The following is a 23,276-nucleotide window of genomic DNA, read 5'->3' as shown; positions in this document are numbered from 1 at the left end:
TTTTGATACTACAGCTGAAAATAATGTTAGTTATGACTAGTAAAATGGGCAGTATTTACTCTCACTTCTATTATCGTTTTACTCCTCATCTCATCTCCTCTCCTCCTCTTCCTCCTACTACTACTACCACTACTACTAATATCACTACTACTACTACTCTTACTAGTGCTATCACTACTACCACCACTACTACTACTGCTCCTACTACTACTGCGGCTGCAACTCATGTTACCAACCAATCATAAGTACTAAAAGAAATATACTACCATCACTATTGTCAATAATGTTAATAGTGCAGTGTCCATGACAACGGTATAAACTTACCCGAGTTTCCGCCTACTGCCATGCTATTCTGTGACAAGGAAACGTTGTAAGGACCTACACATTCACCGAGCTTTCTTGAATTTCAACACGACCAGTTCTACTTAATTCTATTTGTTGCAGTTGTGATGTATTAATTAAACAATAGTTTATTAACGGAAAATGATATCATTATTAGGTAGTTTCATTTAATGTATAAATAGAAAGGGTCTTTATATAGATCTAATCGCCTTACGTAATCCTGACCGATGACCTAAATCCGCGCCTTTTAGATAAGTGCACACAATAAACATCGCCCGTATATCAACTTAATTTGGCACAAAAGAAGCGGCAACGATTCATTTTGTCAACCGAGAAGTTCAGCCCCAATGTTTTGTTTACTAAAACTAGATATCACGTTTGTCGGTGAGTAATCAATTCATGTTTGTTTTTTTTTAGGAAATTACATCCAATTAATTTTGTTATATAAAGCCGCTTTAAGCAATCAACGAGCAAATTATAATCTATACAGGTAAAATAGTTTTATTTATCTTATGTCGGTTAATTAAAAGTGCGAAAGTATTCCGTTGAGCATTGCATAATAGAAGCCCTCAATTTGCCCTGAAATACGGCAATTATTTTAGTTTACAACCTATAATTCAAAGTTGTTAATAATATATTGAATTATTACAGTATCTATGGCAAATAAAAGAAATCAGATATTTTAAATGTATGCCCAGAATTATGCACCACAGCATGTTCTAAGTCCGAACGATGTGGTCTGTGGTCAACCATTTTTGACATTATTGACGTGGACACCATCGTGTAATGAACTATCGTCTAAGTTCAGGCTGACGTCTTGTCAGTAATATCCGACTTTTCGTTGATGGTACATACTGAGATTTATTGCAAGCCTTGGTGGTAAATGTTTTGTTGTTCAATACAATGTTAGAAGGTGAGTCTGATTTTCTAATGCACCGTATTCATTGGAATGATTTTCTGTTTTAAAGAAATAGTTTCAAGGTGTCACGTTGTAGAATATTGGTGTCAGTGGTGATTAAAGTTGTACTACTACAGTAGCGATTCAAGTGGTAGTACCACAGTAGCGATAACCTTTTTGGAACTACTTTCTTTGTCCATTCGGAAAATATCAGTTGTATCTGCCATTGGATAAGACACGTTTCCAGATTGAATCAAATTCTTTTTTTGTCTTTCAGTTTCTTTTTTTTTTTTTTGTCTTCTTCTTCTTCTTCTCTCTCTCTCTCTCTCTCTCTCTCTCTCTCTCTCTCTCTCTCTCTCAGGTTGAACGGATCATGCACATAATATGTAAACACTGCACACTTATCCAAGCAATCGCGAGGTGCCATCAAACAATGAATACAATGGCGAGAATTGTCGTTAATTGAACTTAATATGACCTGGTTTTATTCGCTATTGAGTGTCACCCATACACTAGATGACAAACGGTACAGATTTTAGGGTAATGCTTTCGATTATATGTATAATACAGAAAATTCGTTAATTATTGATTTTAGCTGTCGTCGAACTCATAACTAAGCATGAAAACAATTGAGAAAGTTTGTAGTGGGTAAGCGTTTATTGGAAACTGAAATGAAATGACTATCAGAATTAGGATGAAGCCTCTGTTTAGGGAACTAGACTGCAAACTTCTTATTTTTATTTTCGCATCGCCACTCGTAACATTACAATGATTCATCTTCACTCATTAATAGTTTCTTATATCTACTCATGAAACGTAAATAACCTCTATTTATTAAATATTTCATAATGGGATACTAAATTTAAAAGTAATGGAAAAAGCTGATATCACCACAAAGGCGATGATTTTTTTTTTTATAGCAATGTGGCGATGTATATAGACTACTTTTCTCCCAAGTAGAAAATGTATTTTCCCATAGATGCGATATATATCATAAACTTGATTAATTTTCCTCCACTTCCTCGATTCGTTCCAATAACCGGGGTCAAAGCTATTAATTTAGTGCCTGGCATGTTGACAATGCAATTACAGATTAACACTAGGCCGTAAAAATTACAAAGATTTTTTTGCATGATTTGCTCCAGAGCAGGTGCGATATTATATATTTTCGCTGAGGAAAATATTTTGTGGAGTTCATCGAGCGAAGATTGTTTGTAAAGATGTCTGAGATGGCAAAGTCTGAACTTGCAGAGCAGATTGCATTCGCCAATGAGTTTTTCGGGAAAGCCAAGGTCTTGCGCGAAGCTCAGCGAAAAAGTCAAACGAGTTAATCGGCAAATTGCTGAAAGAGGCCAGATCAGCCCGCGAGGTGGTCATAAAAAGGATAAAAGAAGAATACGAGAAAGCACCTCCCACAAAATCGCAGACGTCCTAGCAACGAAAGGAGACACAACATTTTCTATGAAAGCGTTCGGATCAGCGAACTGCCCAACGAGTCGCTCCTCGCGTCACCCTGCACACTGCCTCTTGCGGGACTGTGGCTAAACGGCAAGTTAAGCCATATGGAACGACTTCAGCAGCGGCAAAACAAAAGGAAGGAGGTGATGATGGATCGCTTTCCAGAGTTCGAGCTGGTTCGGTTCACGAAAATAGTTGAGGAGATTGGCGGCGTGAAGTTCGAACTGGTGTTGACATGAGCGCATGAAAGGGATGCACCTACAACAGGAGGTTAATCGGATATAGTGTTCACTTTCACTCTAGATCTGTGGTTCTGCTAAAGGCAGATAATGCGGAAGAAACTGTGGAGCAAACCACTGCAACAATCCTGGAAAGAATTGGAAATTTTTACGTGAGTGGGCATAGGATTGCGAGTTGTGAGATCTGTTACACTGTATTTGTGTATTTTCCACGGGAGCGGCAGGAACGTAACCGAAAACCAAAATGCATTCCTCTCCCTTCAGTTATAAATGTGCAAAACGAGGAAAAACGCAGTTTTTAATGGACCATACTGTCGGCATTGTATCTGGCCGAAGACAATGTGAACTGCACAATAAAATATAAAAAAGACGCTGGCAGGTCATCTTTGCATGGATTAGGTATCCAGTGGAAGACCATTTGGTACTACTTGCTAATTTTGGCAGACGATTTGAGTCCTTCACCGAGATGGTGATGGGACGCTATGACATATAACTATGCGTTGGGCATGATCTGGGATGCGCGGCTAAAAATTACAAAGGAAAGACTATGTCTATTGACCGACGTAGATATTTACCTTTTCATAGAAAGGCGGAATATTGGGTGGCGTTTCCATAGTCAGCCGCAGGTACGCTAAGGCCAGCATTCCAAACTACAGTGAATACGACCCAAGCAAGCCTATAAGATGGATTGTGAACTTTGACGCAGATAATCTGCATGGTGGGCATTAACGCAGTTCCTGCCAGTAGGAGGGTTCTACAAGCTAAGTAAAACGGAGGTCACTTCCAAGACGCGGAAAATCGCCATACCTACAGCAAAACAGGGTACATTCTAGTGACGGTTATCGAGTGCCCACCAGAGCTGTACCATTTAGTCAATGACTATCCTTTGACCCCGGACACAAAATAAGGTGAGAGCAAATGATTTTAGCGACTACCAATGCGCACTGGTAAGCATAAAATGGGGGCTGAGAGGCGGAAAGTGCATAGTGCAGAGTGCGTAAAGATAGTCTGTAACGCTATCAAAAAGAGAAAACTATGCGAATGGTTATAGAAACCCGTATTTTTCCTTTAAAATATTTACGAAGGTTGTAACGGTAAACAAAGTCCCATAATTTAGCCAAAGGTTGACCATAGCAGCGTACGTTAAAGCAAAATACTGGGGGCAGCCTATATCGCCCTATCAGGCCTCATAACCTATCAGGCCTCATAAGCCTCTCAGTTCCTTCTTGAGCGCCTGGACAAGGTCAGACAGACATTTGGCCCACTGTCTGTTACGGTCATCCCCTGCAGACTGCGATTAAAGTGCTCAACAATGAATTGCAAGCGATAAACGTATTTCTGCCCACGGTGAACATGCACGTCATATTCGTTACATCGCCCATGAATTCACGGCCAGGATAAAATCGGATGAGCTTTGGTCACTGTCAAGTTCAGCGTTTCTATATTCTATAACCCTGGCGACGCTTAAAGAGTCATTTGCGTTTAGTGGCTTTGCATCATTGTCCTTGTTAGCGACGTCTGCCACCTTAACCGCGTACTTTTACAGAGCATTATTTGATCTTGCAACGTAATAGTGTTGAAAATATAGTATGTCGGCCTGATACACTTCATTAGATGTACTTCGGCTAAACGAAGATCTTGGAATAACACGCAGCGATTCCAGGTTTATACGACTTATAGCCTACCATTTTAGCGATACCAAAGCAACGTTCTGTGCAACCTCTGATAGAAAACGAATAATTCATAGGTATTTCCAGTGGCCCCGCGGGCTAAAAAAAATAAATGGCAGGTGAACCTCAAGGTGCCATCTTCTAACCCGTTGTGCGACGGCTGCCGTGGCGTGCAATAAGCTATAGATATTTATAAGCGAGCGGCATATGAACAACAGTTTGCATTATTGGTTTATTTTTGGACGAGGGTGAATAAAACTCTGAAGGCTTCGGTTCGGCCTCACGGCCATCAGCTGTCCCTGCCGTCTCAGCTGCGGAAAGATGCTTGCCGTCCCGGCTGATTTGCTTGTTTTAAGAAAATGTACTCTCGGGCTGCCTCAACATTGAACTGAGGCATTTTTTTTTCTCAGCGAGACCTTCGAAAACACCTTCCGATTAGCAGTAAGGAAGGTGAATAGTGAATAGTGAATGAACTTTTTTCCAGAGAAAAAGATGATTCTAAATTGGCAAAAGGGGCAAAGGCTTGAATGATCTTTATTTGCCAATTGGCAGTTAGTAAGTACATACGTAAACGTTTTAGTGTGTTACAAACATTGATGGTGGCACTCTTGATACGCACACAATGAAACAAACATTTGCATGCACAAACATTCAATTAATGCTACCTACATGTACATTCATGCATACATATATACATGCACATTTCAAGGATATTGCGCGCGTGCGTGTTTGCGTCTGATATCTTGTTAATGACCCCCCCCCCTTTAAAAATGGTTTTTATTTCTTATCTAATATTGGATTTATTGTTTTAAAAACCAGCCACGATTTATATAGTCCTTGTTATAAAGCTGCCCCGTACGACATTTGTGACTATCGTTTTGTTGTAGCTTGGATATATATATATATATATATATATATATATATATATATATATATATATATATATATATATATATATATATATATATATATATATATATATATGTATATATATATATATGTATGCATAAGCAATATTGTAAACTGGAAATTCAAACGCGTCCAAACTATACATAATTCTCCTCCAATTAATGCATGACCACAGTATAACAACTACACATTTACATCACAACTTCACAATTGCCTGTCAACCTCACAACTGCATGGTTTGTCCTTAATACATTTCCGTATGGTAGCGCCAGTATTTCACGTCGTGACACTTATGTGGCTCTAGTCTGAACTCATGCCATGCCATCATGAAATCTCATCAACATTGTACTCTGTGACGTTTGCGTCTGGTAATTGGCTAATTATTCGTGCTGATGACTATTTCTCCAACACGGATTACCCAAAATAAAACAAATAATCACAAAATCTAAGAAATCCTTTAAATGGAGAGCTATATAAAAATACTCCAAATTTATTACAATATAATATGGACCTCGTATTTCCGGTTCCTTCAGGCTATTCTTTATTTTTTAAATTTAATTTTTCCCTCTTATTCCTGTTTTACGTATAAATTCCAGGGTGTTATAATGTCCTCCCTATGCTGTTGTTTCATGCTTCTAGTAACTCCGGTAATGTGCTGCCTTCTCCTATGTTTTCCTGCTTGGTTTGTAAATCTGGTTTTTCTTGATCGTTGTAGGGTCGTATGTTTAGCACATCTTTGTGACTGTTTCTGGAACTGGGCAGTATGGGAAGTTTGTACTTTTTATCCTTTTGTATATCTTCCCGAACATGCTGCTAAGAGGGTTATATTCATTCATATCCTATTTATTACAGTTAATCGTATGGATTTTTGAAGGCCGAATACTTAATTTTCATTTTCTCCTTTCTATAGTTGTCTTTTTGATGTGGACTTAACCCACTGTTCTTGCCATTTTGCTTTAAGTTTGTTCTGGATGATGCTATTTATTTCTGTGATGCGGTAGTCGATGTTTTTTGTTCTTGTTCTTTTTCTAGCATGGATTAATTGAGATTGAGTCTAGCATCTCCATCCATTTTTTGGTTTCCCGTAATTTGTATGTGAGAGTGGATCCATACGAATTCTACTCTTTTTTTGTCGGTTTGCCCTGTATAGCTGAGTAGACATCTTGCGTGATTTATCATGTTAGGTCTACTCTTTGACTGGTCAGATGTAAAGGATTTAGGCACACTGTGAGTCGTGCAGAATTACTTCTTAAGTCATTGGACTGGTTTTGATGTAATTTTGCGCTGCTAATATTGCCATGATTTTATAGCGTAGATTGCGTGCTCGTCCTGTAGTCTTTTTTCCAAACTACTGCTGCTTTTTTGTGGGATATTTTGTTTGGTGTTATTTTCTACCCTTCTGTGTATATTTGGATATAGGTTTCGTAATTGTTAGTCATGTAAGTTAAGATCGTGGTCCTTGACCTATTGGGTCTTCTTGTTTGTTCCGTAATTATCTGAGGTTAAAGTTAGTTTGTGGCGTGGAGCATATCCACGGGGTGGGGGTCAGAGTACTATCATATCTTATGTAGGTTAATATCTGGGATCTGTAAGTCTTTTATTGGATCTGCCATTATATTCCTTCTGGGTATTTTAGTTTTCATTCTCTTTCAGAAGGGTTTATCACTTATTTGAGGGCTTTGGTTGTAATGTGATTAGTGCCGTGTATTGATTATACTCGAGTAAGGTATCGGAGCATTATTTCCTTACGCAGTAGTTTTATTGGGAGTTCTCCTATTAGTATTAGGGTTCCTGGTGCTGGTGTGCTTTTCCGTACTATGACGCTCCGACGCACGTCGTATCGCTTTTGATTTGACTAGATCTCAGAGTAATGCGACGCTCGCTGATCCAAAGAAAGTCACATGACCTTTCTGACTTCTAAAAAAAAGACGTTATTGCTTTTGATACACATATTTTTATCGCGAGGTGAGTGATATAACTGACCCTTCCACTATTCAGTGGATGGGGTTGTTTTTAAAGGAGTTGGTAGGGGTTCATAATTCTCTGTAGAAATGGGGGTTATTTTGCTACGTTACACTGACATGAGCGAACAGACCGAAAGGACGAAATCCAGATAGCCCCGCTTCATTTGCATAATGAACATTCAAACGTAGAACCTTTGCAATGCCATTGTGAATGAAGACTATGACAGTTTCAGCCAATCAAAATATGTTCTCTAACATATGTCATAAATCTGATAGAAAGTTGTATTGTTTTTTTTTGTTTTTGCGTGGAGTACAATGTGAGGATTGTACTAAATATTACATAATAGAACATCCTGGAATTCCAGGGCATGCAAACATCTGCGAAATGATTGGAATGCTGTGTCACGAATACTATTAAGGCATCATCATTTAGAGATTTATTGCATAATATGTTGCTTGGAGTTTTTCATAGCATCGTTGGTGTTGACTATTGTGTTTTTCCCGATATAGTAATTAAAGGACTGTCCATATCTAACGATTTCATACCTTCAAAAGTATGAGAGCCCATGTTTTCGTCAACAGGAAACATAGACCAAGCACAGTATGTAAATAAAAATTCATTGACGTTGCTTAAAAATAGTTACACAGAATTGATTACTGAATACGTATAACACTGTGAACATGCAAACAAAACAGTGCCGAAAACTTGCATCAACTGCACACTAACCACGTGAGCACGTGATTATGTAGCAGAAAATGAGCGTTAATTGCACATGCAGGAAAGCTGTTTACGTCTTGTCAGATCAATGTTAGTTTACATAATATTGTAACAAACCGGGGGGCCCCGAGTGGCCGAGTGGTCTAAAGCGCTTTCCGTTACAGATCACTGCCATCTCACCTCTGTCTGCGTGGGTTCGAGTCTCGGATTCAGCCTATGTGGGTATGTGAGAAAGCTTGCCAGTAGCTTCTCGTGGGTCGGTGGTTCTTTCTGGGGTTTTCCCGGGTTCTTCCTCCACCATTAATACTGGCCGCCATGTATAGCCTATCGTGTGCTGAAAAATGGCGTTAAACCCTAAAACAACAACAACAACAAAAGTAACAAACCGGGGGCATGTGCGATATATATTATGTCTCTCTAGATTTCTTAGATTTTAGTGATTATTTGTTTTATGACGGGAAATTGGTATTCAGAAGATATTTAAAAAAAAAAACAAGTAATTAACTACATACTAGGAATAGGTGTTGTAAAAATATGTTATTGACTGAGTATTGAAAAAATTAGTCCCGTGTGCATGTGGACGCAACAAGAAAGAGGGCCAAATATTTTTCAATACTCTGTCAGTAACCTTTTTAGTATGCAATTGCTGATAGGCATATTAATCGTTCTGATATATAAAAGGAATAATGCAATTGAAACAATACAATTATTTTGTTTTATTTCATGTTATTACATATTGTTCAATTTATAAATGAAATCTTAGTACTGCACACTGATATACACTTACTTACTACTATGAAAGCGGGCGTCAGCAGTGAACAAAACTTAACTTGCTAAAGATAATGGAATGTTATAAAGCCAAGAAAAACAAATGAAACACTGATACGAGAAATAGTTGATGAAATAATTTTGTATCCTGTGATTTGCATGCTTTTATTTGGTGACACGCCGGGTTTTAGAGTATTGTAACTGTTGTTTACTTGTCAGAGTGATTCGTGATTCTACTTTGGAGACCCGCATTTTCAGCAGCAAACTTCATCAACGTTCCCAGGATATTATGTCCAATTGGTCTTGCACACTACCTTAACAGAAGGATTGATATTAATTTTAAGGTCACTGTATGTCAGGAGGTTGGAAGATGTGTGATCTCCTTATCGAGTAAACAGTAAAATAAAAATATGAAATTTACAGATGAAATAATAAGAGACCTGAGTAGAGATATGGAATAGAAGAACACGAACCCCCGTATGTAAAATACAACAATTTAATAAATTACATAAGAAACGAAATCGAACATGACATGTGAAAAATTCACTTTCTCTCAGAAACAGAGTTTCGAAATTATCCGAAATTTAATAAGCCGCTCTGTTACGCTGATAGAAAAAATTTCATCAAATGATCGGGTGACTGGTCGAACTCACATTGCTGGCATGACAGCATCACCTAGTGCTTCTGGTCTTTTCCAAAACACTGCTGGTGATCGGTCGGTGTATCCGTATTTCTTTCCTTCATCCTCTCTATCTACCTCTTGTATCCAACCTCTTTTTCCCACTGTTGAATTTTATGGAGCTATCTCCTTTAAAGCACACAAAAATACCCAACCTAAATGTATGCTAGGTTACATTTTGCACCTAATACAAAACAACCTATTATCGTATCTCTACGTTTTATTTTATTACTTTGCTAACTGGCGATTCAATGACATACATTTCCAGACATAGGAAAATCAATTCCCAGTAAACCTTTCACAAAGCAAGAAATCTTTATGATACAAGTCCGTCAAGACAGATAATTTACTCCTTATAATTTGTCAGAAGAAATGCATGAAATCTTACACAACATGATTTCTGTTACATACAAACAACTAAATCCGAACACATTCTTATGAATGAAATATTGTATAATACCCATACAATACAGGAATCGTATAACATACACGATTATTTCTGTACTCAACGAAAACTGAAGGATGAATTTAAAAATGAATAAATTCAGCAACAAGTTCAAACTTACATCAATGCATGCAATTGAAACTAACCTTTTTGTACTATTCCATCTCTCTCTCTCGCTTATCGTCAAAGAATTCCATATGTCCTTTACTAGATACGAATCTCTGAAAGTTCCAGAACCATATGCAATTTGTTTAACGAAAGAAATTACTTATTAATTTTCTTGGAGTACGGGATAAAACAATATAATTCCGAGTTAATGAAATTGCACCGTTTACTTGAAACAGAACATGATGATTGATACATTATGTCTAAGGTTCGTACTCTCTCTCTCTCTCTCTCTCTCTCTCTCTCTCTCTCTCTCTCCTTGCAATTTCAAATCTTTGGATGGTACTCTGGTACTCTCTCTCTCTCTCATCTTGCAATTTTAAGTCTTTGGATGGTACTCTCTCTCTCTCTCTCTCTCTCTCTCTTTCATCTTGCAATTTCAAATCTTTGGATGGTACTCTGGTACTCTCTCTCTCTCTCTCTCTCTCTCTCATCTTGCAATTTTAAGTCTTTGGATGGTACTCTCTCTCTCTCTCTCTCTCTCTCTCTCTCTCTCTCTCTCTCTCTCTCTCTCTCTCTATCTCTCTCTCTCTCTCTCTCATCTTGCAATTTTAAGTCTTTGGAAGGAGACTTTTTTATACATTTCCTTTATTTAATTTGGTGGTGGCTCAATACAGTATTTTTTTAAAAATTTCATATTGGCTGACAGCTATATCAGGCTGTCACATCTAAGTATAGAAACAAAACATTTACAACGATAGTCATTCAATAGATGCAGGTGGATGTTTGATATTGTCCAAGCCTCTCTCTTCACATCGCATAACTATTGCTTTTCACTATCGCTGAAATGTATTTTTTTTTTAGATCTCGTTGCGTCGCCGCTGTGATATTATACTTTTTTTCTGATTTTCTATGAAATTTTCCACTTCACCTGAACTCATGTGTATATCTCTAGCCTCCACCTTTACGTCGTCTGCAAATGGTTGAAAAAACAACTCTGTCTCTTCTGGACTCATCTCGATAAAGTTTGGAAGGTCAGCGTCCGTTGTCATTTTTATTTCGACGTAGACAAAAGTATTTCTTCGAACGTGGGCACGTAATTACCAAATAAGAAAGAAGCGAATATTTTTATTTAACTCCAGTCAAGACCACTTGGTATTGACCCGTACCAACAATGTTGAACTAATGGGACTATTGATCAAGTATATACTAATGTATATTAGCCACGAGACTTTATGATAGCATGTATTATTTACGAAAAATATACGCTGTTTAATTTTTCAACACATATTTCTCGAGATATTCTCTGGTATAAGTGTTTGTTTGTTTGGTATAGGACTAATTTTTATTAATTGACCCTTGTAGTACGTGACATGAAATATCGATCAGTTTTTTTTTTTAAAGCGTTAGTTGATTAAATGAAAATTATTTGTGATATCAATGCGGTTAGGAACCTTTCAGCTGTAAGCTGTTATTTTACGGTCTTCGGAAATACGGTAAGCATCGACCTAAAGCAAGCCTCCAGCAGGTGTTGCGTGTTTCGCCCAGTAGTGAGTTGATTTTTGATTCCCTTGACTCTCTTGACTCCCTTGAGTATTAGAATATTTGTGATTCAGCAGAACATGTATATATCCACAGAAATGCACAACTATAAAGGGAAATAAATAGGTTTATGACAGCATAACCTTCCTCCATCATGCTGTGCACGATACTGAATATCTAGTTTCAAGCAATCAATGAAAAGAGATGACATTTTCCTCTCAGTGATCAAATGGAAATTACTCGTATATATATATATATATATATATATATATATATATATATATATATATATATATATATATATATATATATATATATATATATATATATATATATATATATATATATATATATATGGATGTATGTATGAAGGAAAAAAAAATACAACCCTCCGAAACAAGACTTGACAATGGAAGTGCTTCAAGGAGCATGGGCGATTTTATGTTTTTGAAAATAAGCAAGCATTTGTTTAACTCAATTGCCCATACAGGAAGTCGAAACACATATTATATGCCCACCAAGGTTGACAGTAAAAATGGATTGTACGGATTTTCTTCACAATAATGATGGGTAAATGCACTGTTCCATCCAGGAAGGCTTAAAAGTAAACGACGACAGTTATTATAACTAATAACTTTTCTTTCATACATTCACTTACGTTTGTACACTGCGGAGCGCATTGCATTGTGCAGAAATAATATTTGAATAATATGATTTTGGTAAACAAAACAATTTTTAAAATTACGTAAAAGCATGTTCACTAGAGTCTAACGCCGTACAAACACATACTACCATGGTCTAAAGAATAGTTGTTAATTTTTTGTAAAGGAATAGAAGCGTACGTCTGTCTGCTGAATGTGTTTTTAAAAAAGAATCCAAACTCATTATCAAAATTGTGACTTCGCATATGCATAGTACAATACATTCAACTATTTCCCAATATATTAAAAAATTGTCATAAGAGCTTTAAGTCTATAATTATATTTGTAAGTCCAAGTAACACATTTCACTTTTCAGTAGAAGGATAAATTTAATTTTTGTGAAACTAACTGGAACATAGTTATGTACAAACGTGCAAATAAATAAAGCAATTAAAGAAGAAAGAGTCTACAATATGAAATTGAAAATTGTTCTACATATAAAAAAAAATCTGATCCTTGACATTTACCCTCCTTTTGTTTGGGTATATAATATAATATAATATAATATAATACAATACAATGTAATGTAATGTAATATAATATAATATAATATAATATAATATAATATAATATAATATAATATAATATAATATAATATAATATAATATAATATAAAACTCCTTATTCCATTCGTTTTTAACACTGTTGAGTAAAACTTCAAAATGATTGACTACATGTTGTGTATGTTATGTTGGTTATGGTTCCCGTCAATTAAAGTCGGTAGCCACTAAAGTTTATAGTATTATTTTGTCCAAATTTCACGCTGGTCTAAAAAATTAATAAAATTGCAAACGAGTCTGCTCTGTGTTGAAAGTTTGCATTCTTTCATAGAGAAGGGGCATTGTTAAATTGAATTCTGGTTTGGCGCATTTGGTTAGAAAGAAACCCGTGACAAAACTTACCTTTATCGCGACACATAAGGTAAGCATTTATTGCATAGTAGTGCATTTTTATTTTGTATTTTTTGACACAGTCCTTCTAGCCTGCTATAACCAGAGTCATTAGGTAGGGATTTTCTCGCTAAATATTTACCGTTTCATATGCACACGATTACTACCGCCATAATTATTACAGAGCGCTGCACAATAAGGAACCGCTTAAAAAGACAGACGAGGTTTAAGTATACTTCAGGGTGGTTTTTTTTTTTTTTTTTTTGTCGGGAGTTTGGTCTGATTAGTTTATGTTGTATTTTCAATTTTATGGGGCAAGAATCAAAGCCAGGAAGTAGGTCAGTATTGATATTCATTAAAATTGGACGATGGTCCGACTTTGTTAAGGTAGGACTTTTTGGGATATCACGTATAATATTATTCTATTTTATAAGAATATGTGACAGATTATGACATGTCTGTATATTTACTAATAAATTTTTAATGTATTTGCATATGATTAGGATTCAGTAGTTAGTAGATTTTGTATTAGCAGTAGTGTTCAGTTTTCGATTGTTTTATGCTTTACAGCTTGTGGATTGGCACTGTCAATACACTAGTCCATCTTTACGAACATAAGATGTTACAACAATTATTGTTAGTTTGATCATTCAATGATTTGGGGTAAATGAAGAAACAGAGGACAAAAATGATTTCACAGAAGATAAAAGAGAGGACAATGAAGGTTCGACTTCAGGGAAATTTAAGAGACAGATGTGCATCATTCACTGTCCATCATTCACATTTGTATCCCTAATACAGATTCGGATAACAGACTGAGGAAATTAAAAGGTGTATGTAAACGAAAACGCTGGTTCTGACTGTAGTCTCTGGACACTTTTGAACAAGTGCCCAACGAATGTACCAATGAACACGGACACCATTCTGACTTTTACCGACGGTTTAAAATGAATTTTCCCCTGATAGAAATAATCACGTCTTGTCAAAACTTACAAGATGTACATCTCGAACTACCAGTCAATCTTCTGATGAATCAGAAGAGATTCTTGCAAGCCTGACTGCATATGTTGCAACAAAGAAGGATGAAAGAAAATTAAACAGAAGGGAGTATTGATAGCAGAAGAAACTTCGAAGTTTGAATGTGATGGATGGAAATCAAGAAAATGCAGAGAGAATAGTGGATAAGAGGTTGTGACCTGTTTGTTTCAGAGGCACAGCTCCAATATCATAAGAAGTGTGTTCAAGATCCAGTCTACAGATGGAAGAGCTTGAGTAGGCACGTGGAAAGACTTTTAGCAAAGTTTGCCAAGTGATCGACATATAAATGTGATACGTACATTTGAGATCCAAAGTTTTTTATGAACATTCCATTCTTTTGGACTCGAATATAATATTTTAGGAATATTTTTTGACTCAATTCATAATACTAAGTTCCTCTTAAATGTTCATTTTATAACTTTGCAAATTAAAGTATTTGTTACGTTTTACATAAGATAAGATAAGATACGAATTCTTTATTTCAGACTACAAAGTCCATACCTCTAAAATAAAATATAAATTAAAACTTTGTAAACATAAAAGAACATATATATCATACCTACAATTATACAGATACATCTACAACTATTAACTGCGCCATGTACTGTTAAGAATGAAATTAAATGACACAATTAAATAGTAATTTGTACATAATTTACTGGTTCTGCTTGTTTCTGTTACTTAGTGTATGACTACAGAGTTGTAACATATGGTCGAGTTAAAAAGTCACTAAAGCGTCAAGTTAGTCACAATGACATGCTTCCACGCGTTTCCACAAAATGAGCCATGTTTTATCGTCTCTTAATATCTGAACGACCAAGTGAAATGCCATATACCTTCTGCAATTCATCGGTGAGGGAGTAGTTAATTCCTGTGAGTTTTATTTCTGAAAGCTCATGGTTACACCTGACATCATTATATGGCTTGTCGAGATTTACTGAGATGTTACGATTGTAATTAAAACGCACACACTTGCAGATTCTTGAATCTCAAATTTATGCAGCTCCCGTTGTGACATTTTTTTTTCTCTGTCAGTTTTGTTGCAGGTAGAAGTTATGAATGAGGCATCTTTGTATTGACAAGAGGGATAGCTTTTAAAAGTCTTAGGTAAATATAGACCGTATATCTTCTCCCTAGTATCCGTTAGGTATACAGGATAAATGCTGTCTTTATGTGGTTTGCGTGCTTGCATCTCTCGGGGATAGTTTTAATAGGTTCTTGCGGAAAAGATCGATAATCATTTTTACAACTAAATCAATACACATGGACATGATGGCAAGGCCGATAAGAATGTAAAATGGAGATGTTAACAGGAAGAATTTAGGATGTTCGGGCGTGATGTCTCCAAAACCAATAGTGGTAAATGAAATGAACAGAAAGTAAAATGCCTCGAAATAGTTCCAATTTTCCCACCGTGTGTAAATCAGAACTCCAGTTAGCATATACAAAATGAGAACGAGAATGGCAATAATGACATTCCGGATCATTTTCCTTGGGTTATTAATTCCTGTTATCTTTCTTCTCAAAATACAATACCAGGCTCGGCTCACTATAATCGGGATATATCTACCAACGCTCGCTATCACTACAAGGAACAACGGGATACCAAATGTGGCGTACAATATAGTGGCGATACGTCCTGGGTTTGTGACTGGAGCTATGTTTCCATATCCTGGAAAATAACAATAAGCGTTTTAACATTTGAGACGGGAAATATGTATAAAATGAAATATAAAATTTAGGGTTTCAAAATATAATGTATAAACGAAGGAAATATACGGTGAAAGCAAAGATGAATTTCTCAAAAGTTAATAATGATGATGATGATGATGATGATGATGATGAAAAGTGCAAGTTTAATGACTAATTGAGCAACAAAGGCTTGCAGTTATGATGTTTGGAACTATTATTTGTCTTTCTTTTCTTGACAGCAGCTTTATGAGCTAATGTAAAGTCAAGGAATAATATACACCGTCAAATGGGCCAACATTTAGACGTGAGTTCAGCTGTGACTATTTTTGAGTTTTCCGCACACAAATGTCTATGAAATGTATACCAACTCATCACCCAATCCACCTTTTGTTTCTCCATGCTTTCAAAGTTAAGAAAGGTGTGCAGTCGGGTCCACCAGAAAGCACGCGCAAATACTCATTTATCTTCTCTATGGCCACCCAATGGATGGGAAAAAATGGCTACTGTAAGGAGGTAGGTGATAAATACATTTAAAGTCAGAATTATACGCGGGAAAAACCACAGTGGCTAGACACAAGAGGCAGGCGCTGATGGTTTGTGACGTTTATGGGTTGTTGTACTGATGTACTGATGTGTGTCACGTGTTAATAATTGGGAGTTATCGTAGCCATACAAGGTTCCTCCTACCGCTATGTTGTAAAAGGAAACAAAAATCAGTGAGTTAAATTTGGGAACAATCAATAAATACGAGAATAGAAATTATGAAAATAAAATTTCTAGGAGCAGTGAAGCTACTTCAAGAACATACACTTCAATAAGGATTTAAAATTAAACGAGACAAACAAAGTTTATAACTTTTCGTATATCTAATGACACTTTTGAAGATAAAAGACCTGACACAACATCCACGAGCTTTTACCTATTGTTGTATATACTGTTGTGGCGAAGAATAAACTTTCCCAAAAGTTCCAAACATGCGAATCTCGTCTGCAGTTGGTCTTATTAGCGTCTGACTCGTACCTCCGGAGTAGCCCCTCCACTTTTGAAACGTTGCACGTACCCTCAATTGAAGAAAGAGCTGATAACAAATCGATCCATATTTCTGTCACATTGGTCCTGATCTGGTCGCTTGTTTGGCCTCCTTCGACAACCATGAAAATGGCAGCCCCAAGGAAGGAGTACAGAATGAGCAGTACACACCCAGCGAGCGTCAGGACACCACGGCTTTTTAACATTGAACAGCACAGAGATTTGATGTCTCTGGTCACAAAATGATGGGAACTTGCATCTCTCTCCAAATCTTTAAAGACAGAGGTGAACAAGTTTAAAATTATATTTCTAGGACTAAAATAATTACTACTAATAAAACCAGTAAACAATTGGAACAAATTTCTTTCCTTATTAAAAATTTTACTCACAAAAGGTCTGTGAATTTCTATCTTTCAGCAAGCAAATTAGGAATTAAAAGATACGCTAGATCCAAATGTGAAACGAAAACCAAAAGGATTCAAGAGTTTTTCTGTTAAATGTAGGTTCAGGTGACAACAATTTTGCCCTGACCTGCTGTCCATATACACCTGTTTATGCTTCTACTTCGTGATAGTAATATACCATGCATTACAATATACTAAGAGCTTCAATTAGAAACTTAATTCCCTTCGATAAATGTCAACGTATCTCACGCGAAAAAGATATAATTGGACTTTCATTTAGTATACACCGCAGAATATATATATATATATATATATATATATATATATATATATATATATATATATATATATATATATATATATATATATATATATATATATATATATGCGTGTGTGTGTGTGTGTGTGTGTGTGTGTGTGTGTGCTGAGCTAGATGGATAGACATATGTGTGTGCTTTCACAATACAGTTATATCACTCCAATCCTTATGATGGCAAATAATGGGAATCGAAGGGTGAGTTGTGAATATCTATCTAAGGATTGCAATTTCATCAGAACTACTAAAAGGCTGAAATAAGTGAGGGGATACTACCTTTTATGCGCAGTCTACAGTATTGTTACACACATTATATTTGGCGTGAATTACTTGATGCTTTTGAGAGAAATAATCTTGATATTTTCAATAAATATGTTTTCAGTGCCCATCATCAGTCATTGATGACCAATAAAGTTTGAAACTTATGAATGACGCTTATATCGTCAAGTGGTAAACACGGCTGCTTTGCTGACGTCCCCGATTCAAAGCCAACAGGGGGAAAATATTCTTCCATCATTATTTTTCTTTTTATGTGCTATTTTACGTTGAATTAGGAATAAGAATTGTATTACCACTGAAATTGTATATGCCAGTTTACAGAAAATACAGAACAACATAAACGACAAATCGCTGACATTTCCGGGCGGGATAGAGTAAGAAATCTGCTACTTCAGTATGTTATTCGTATTGCTAACCAATATGCTTGAGTGAGATTTCACACACTTTTATTAAATATATCTTTTATTCACTTGGAGCAGGCACATTATCTCGTTTAACGCCATTTTCAGCACAATATAGGCTATACATGGAGGTCAGTATAAATACCTGAGAAAACCCCAGCAACAACCATCGACCCACGAGAAGCTACTGGCAAGCTTTCCCACATACCCACATTGGCCGAACCCGAGAGTCGAACCCAGGCAGACAGAGGTGAGACGGCAATGATCTGTAACGGTGAGCGCTTTAGACCACTCTGCCACTCTGATAGATAAGTAACTAAAATCATGCGATATATTTGGAATAAAGGGGTTTCAGAACGAAACATGTTTTCTTTTTCGAATGTTTCAATGGACAAAAATAACATTTTCACCCCGCTTAACCACTCAGGGAACATCATCTTTTGGGTTTATATAAAATTTTATTTTGTAGCTGACCTTGTGCAAACTCAAGTTTATTGTCTACCTGACCATAATCATTGATCTTTTTTAATTCTGTAAACAATTAATACATAGATAATATTTTCTCTACGAGTGTGGGATTAATATTAGGATCATTATCAATAGAAGTTAATTTTTTTTTATCTTGGTCTGAGTTAAGGTCATTGTGTAAACCATGTTCTTTATTACAATTTGTAGTAATAGAATCTTATAAAAATGGAAGTTTCCATTAAGCAATAAAAAAAATTCTTGGACCCAGATCAAGCATACGGCTTTACAATCTTATTTAATTGGAAAATTATTTATTCGTGCTATAAGATCTTGAGGCAGAATCATTTGTTGTTACCAGTGTTTGATTTGGGATGAAATTATTTAATTCAAATTATTCTTCGCTGGAAATAAAAAGTGCTGTATAATATTCTTGGAAAGAGACATTAACTTGGAATTTTAGTGAATTCAAACAAGGAAACCTTTGATTATTTTACTGTGAGTCAACCTAAGACTGTTGGCACGTCAGGCTCTTTAGTACATTAGAGACTACTGACTACTACAGGCACATCAACACCTCCAGGGATACCACTAATGTTTATTCAGTATTTTTATTCATTAGGACTTGTGTTAGGAATTTTAGGATTAAATGGGATTTAAATCGCAATACCAAATGTTGTTTTTATATGTCTACTTTGTGTTCCAGGGAAATAAGTTATTTTGTTGAAATTTACATAACTTGTTGCTTCTTATTTTTTTCTATTACTTATTTTAAGACCATATAATTGCAATAGCAAATTAGGGTCTCCTGCACGAGATATGAATTTCTCTAACATATTTAAGAAAATTTAGCTTTAGAAATATAAATTTTCTAGGTCTCATGTATTATTGCACATATTAGAGAAATCAATACTGAAACCAACTAGCTTTCACAATGCCATCTAAAGTAGAGAACTGCATTTTAAATCATACCCCTAAAAATTCACAAATAATGTTGCTTTATACAAAAAAACCCTAATATAATAGTTATGAATGGAATATGTTCAATATGTTGAATATGTGCGTGGAATGTTTCTCTGTTATTACTGCAACACTGAAGATGTGCATGGAATGTTGCTGTTATTACTGCACCACCAAAGGTGTACATGGAATGTTTCTGTGTGATTACTGCACCATCAAAGATGTGCATGGAATGTTTCTGTGTTATTACTGCACCACCAAAGAATGTGCATGGCATGTTTCTGTCCAACTATTCCACCAAAAATGTGCTTTGCAATGTTTCTATGCAACTATTCCATCAAAGGATATGCTTGGAATGTTTCTATGCAACTGAACCACTAAATGATTTGCTTGGAATGTTTCTATGGAACTGAACCACTAAATGATTTGCTTGGAATGATTACATGCAATTGCACCACTAAATGATTTGCTTGGCATGTTTCTATGCAATTGCACCACTAAATGATTTACTTGAAACGTTTCTATGCAACTGCACCACTAAATGATTTACTTGGAATGCTTTTTATGCAACTGCACCACTAAATGATTTGCTTGGAATGTTTCTGTGCAACTGCACCACTAGATGAAGCTTTGATAACGATAATTCATTTGATTTGAACACTCACATGCAGGAGCTAAAGTATTAACGCCTTATACTTAATATTACGTATTAAGTAGTTGTCTTTGTGGATTTATCGATTGTTGTGAGTTGTCTGAAAATAACACAATCTCCTTTTTTTCTTCTACAGTAAGCAATAATGGGACAATAACAAAACTGCCATTAGCATTCATTCCCATTTGTATTCCTGAAAGACGGGAAGCAGAAAACGTGCTACAACTGATCTATCTATCTATCTATCTATCTATCTATCTATATATATATATATATATAATGTTTCCAAATTGTGTTACACCCTACACATTTACTTAATTCGCATTGCTGTGTCTCCGAATAATTGTATTGTTGGATGTGAAAACGTGTTTCTGTGGAGACGTTCAGGGGATCTGTTTGGTTTTCCTTTCATTTCATGCTGATGATACATGATTTTAAGTGCGTTTATTTCTACTGCATTATTTATACACATTTAAGACTTGAGGAACGAAAATGGGTTGGCGTTGGCTTGGTTGGAATAAACACACATGTAAACACACACGTTGACCTTCCAAAAAAGAGACAAGAAGGAGTTATTTTATATTTTAAATTTCGTCCTTTGGTTGATGCTGTACAAAAATTAAATATTTGTAAACAAAGATTACACACAAATAATTTAGTCGTTTTCTGAATCATCTTTCTTTCGTGTGTGTGTGTGTGTGTGTGTGTGTGTTATACCGAATAAGAGAGAGTTATGTTTTTCGCCATTGACTGTTATCAAAGCGTTGTTCGTCTTCGTTAAGTGTATGCATATTTTGCATGCAAAAGGGCGTCATTCATACTAACATGCCACAAGTCTGCCTGTCACTATGACGAATCATCGAAAAGCGCTGCATAGCATTAAATTGTTCATATATAGCTGTGCGCAGTACTCTATTCGAAACATATTGAAATTACTTGATCTATCTGTTGTTTTGTGACAGAAGCATACCTATATAGAAGAGGTGGCAACATTGAGTCTCAATGACTTCATTGTGTTTGCCTTATATGAGTCAAGAGTACACGAATGTATAGGCACAACAGTGGAGACGGGCCAGTGCCATAAGATCTGAATGCACGTGGAATCAATTCTGCTCATAAAAAAGTTAAGTTAACATTTAATATTTACCATGCTTTCGGTATTCTGGAAATTAACAATTTTATCATACATATACATGCGTTCCAGCTGTTTTGCATTTAAAATTTACCTAAGACACAAAACACGTTAATAATTGAGTGCCAGTGACATCAATCGCTTCCAAGCCAATTTTCAACCTACGTATAATAACAGTATAGTACTTTTAAATTTTTAAAAAAAAAGGGAATTGACAATCAAAACCTATAAAAGAACAAGAATGAGAACAATAAGAAGAGGACAAAGCAGGATATTCTAGTAGTAGTAGTGGTAGTAGTAGTAGTAGTAGTACTAGTAGTAGTAGTAGAAGTAGTACCGTATACTGACAATATAACAGCTTACCGGAGGGTTGTAGGCTATCCGTGTCCATCGATTGTCAAATACCCAGCATTCTCCCAAATCCGCTTGGTTTAATAATATTTAAGTAAAATTTAAAGACAATCGTCAACAATCACGAGGCGGTTAGTGATTGTTTCAACTTGAGTTCTGATTTTCTCTTCTTGCTTGCAATGCGAAATGCCACCAAATCTCGCAGTACAACTAATTAACGCTCTATAGTCCAGTTACGTATGAATTCTTAAAGAGCCTTGAAGAAGTCATTTAAAGATGTTAACGAACAAGTCTAAAAGCGTGACTGTAACGGTTGCTTGTATTTTCATGCTTGGACGAAGCTTTTTAGTCGTCACACGATGTGCTATCATAGTGCAACTTGTAATATATACATATCGATGCCATATATACGTATCGGTGGCATGTACAATAACTAGCAATGCATTAATTATTTCTGTCCCCTAGTGCACAACATTTAATATCGGTGTTTTGTAATCTGAAAATTTCCTATGCGAATTGGCTGATAAAATGAATTATATATAATTATATTTGTTTATAGTAACAACGTGTACATTTGTATGGAGACAGAGGCGTTGGTCTGCATTATTTATTAGCAAGGAAAACTTCTGTCATCCTCAATAAATGTATTGACCTAAAAATCGGTTTGGAAAATATCTGCTACATACATACATACATACATACATACATACGTACGTACGTGCGTGCGTGCGTGCGTGCTTACGTACGTACGTACGTACGTACATACATACATACATACATACGGATGCGGGAGGTCGTGGGTTCGATCCCCGGCCGAGTCATACCAAAGACTGACAACAATGGTATCAGCAGCTGCCTCGCTTGGCGCTCAGCATTAAGAGGTTAGTGTTAGGACTGGTCGGCCCGGTGTCAGGATAATGTAACTTGGTGGGACATCATGCCACATGTGTGCGGCATGATGCCTCAGTGCTAGACATCACTACAAACTGCCACACTGCAGACACCGTAGCGATATGACTGAAAAATTGTTAAAAGCTACGTTAAAAATCCAAATCTCACACACACACACACACACACACACATGTATATATGGTGCCACGTATGCTGAGTCCAGTTAGTAAGTCGTGTATACACTAAGGTATTATTAGAAGCCATGTTTGATGTCTGAATATTGCCGCAGGCTAGAGTTAATCCCTTACGCAAGGTTACCATGACCAGAGAGAAGATCC

At 36.1% G+C, this 23,276-nt stretch overlaps 1 protein-coding gene across 1 annotated transcript in view; it reads right to left on the bottom strand.

Annotated features, from left to right (window-relative positions):
- The window catches only part of LOC149795584 (uncharacterized), a 35,902-nt gene extending 13,495 nt beyond the window's left edge, over positions 1–22,407 (bottom strand). Inside the window, exons 1-3 of the mRNA XM_089963821.1 lie at positions 22,060–22,407; positions 16,978–17,358; positions 15,547–16,038 (exon numbers count right to left, since the gene is read on the bottom strand). Coding sequence (XP_089819947.1) covers positions 15,547–16,038; positions 16,978–17,358; positions 22,060–22,087 — 901 coding nt within the window. The 5' untranslated portion in view covers positions 22,088–22,407. The remainder of the gene's footprint in view (positions 1–15,546; positions 16,039–16,977; positions 17,359–22,059) is intronic.
- Between the last annotated feature and the right edge of the window lie 869 nt (positions 22,408–23,276).

This window comes from Sinohyriopsis cumingii, chromosome 7 (assembly GCF_028554795.1).
Source record: "Sinohyriopsis cumingii isolate HCF-2022 chromosome 7, ASM2855479v2, whole genome shotgun sequence".
Classification (NCBI taxonomy): domain Eukaryota; kingdom Metazoa; phylum Mollusca; class Bivalvia; order Unionida; family Unionidae; genus Sinohyriopsis; species Sinohyriopsis cumingii.
This window is presented reverse-complemented; position numbering and strand designations above follow the sequence as displayed.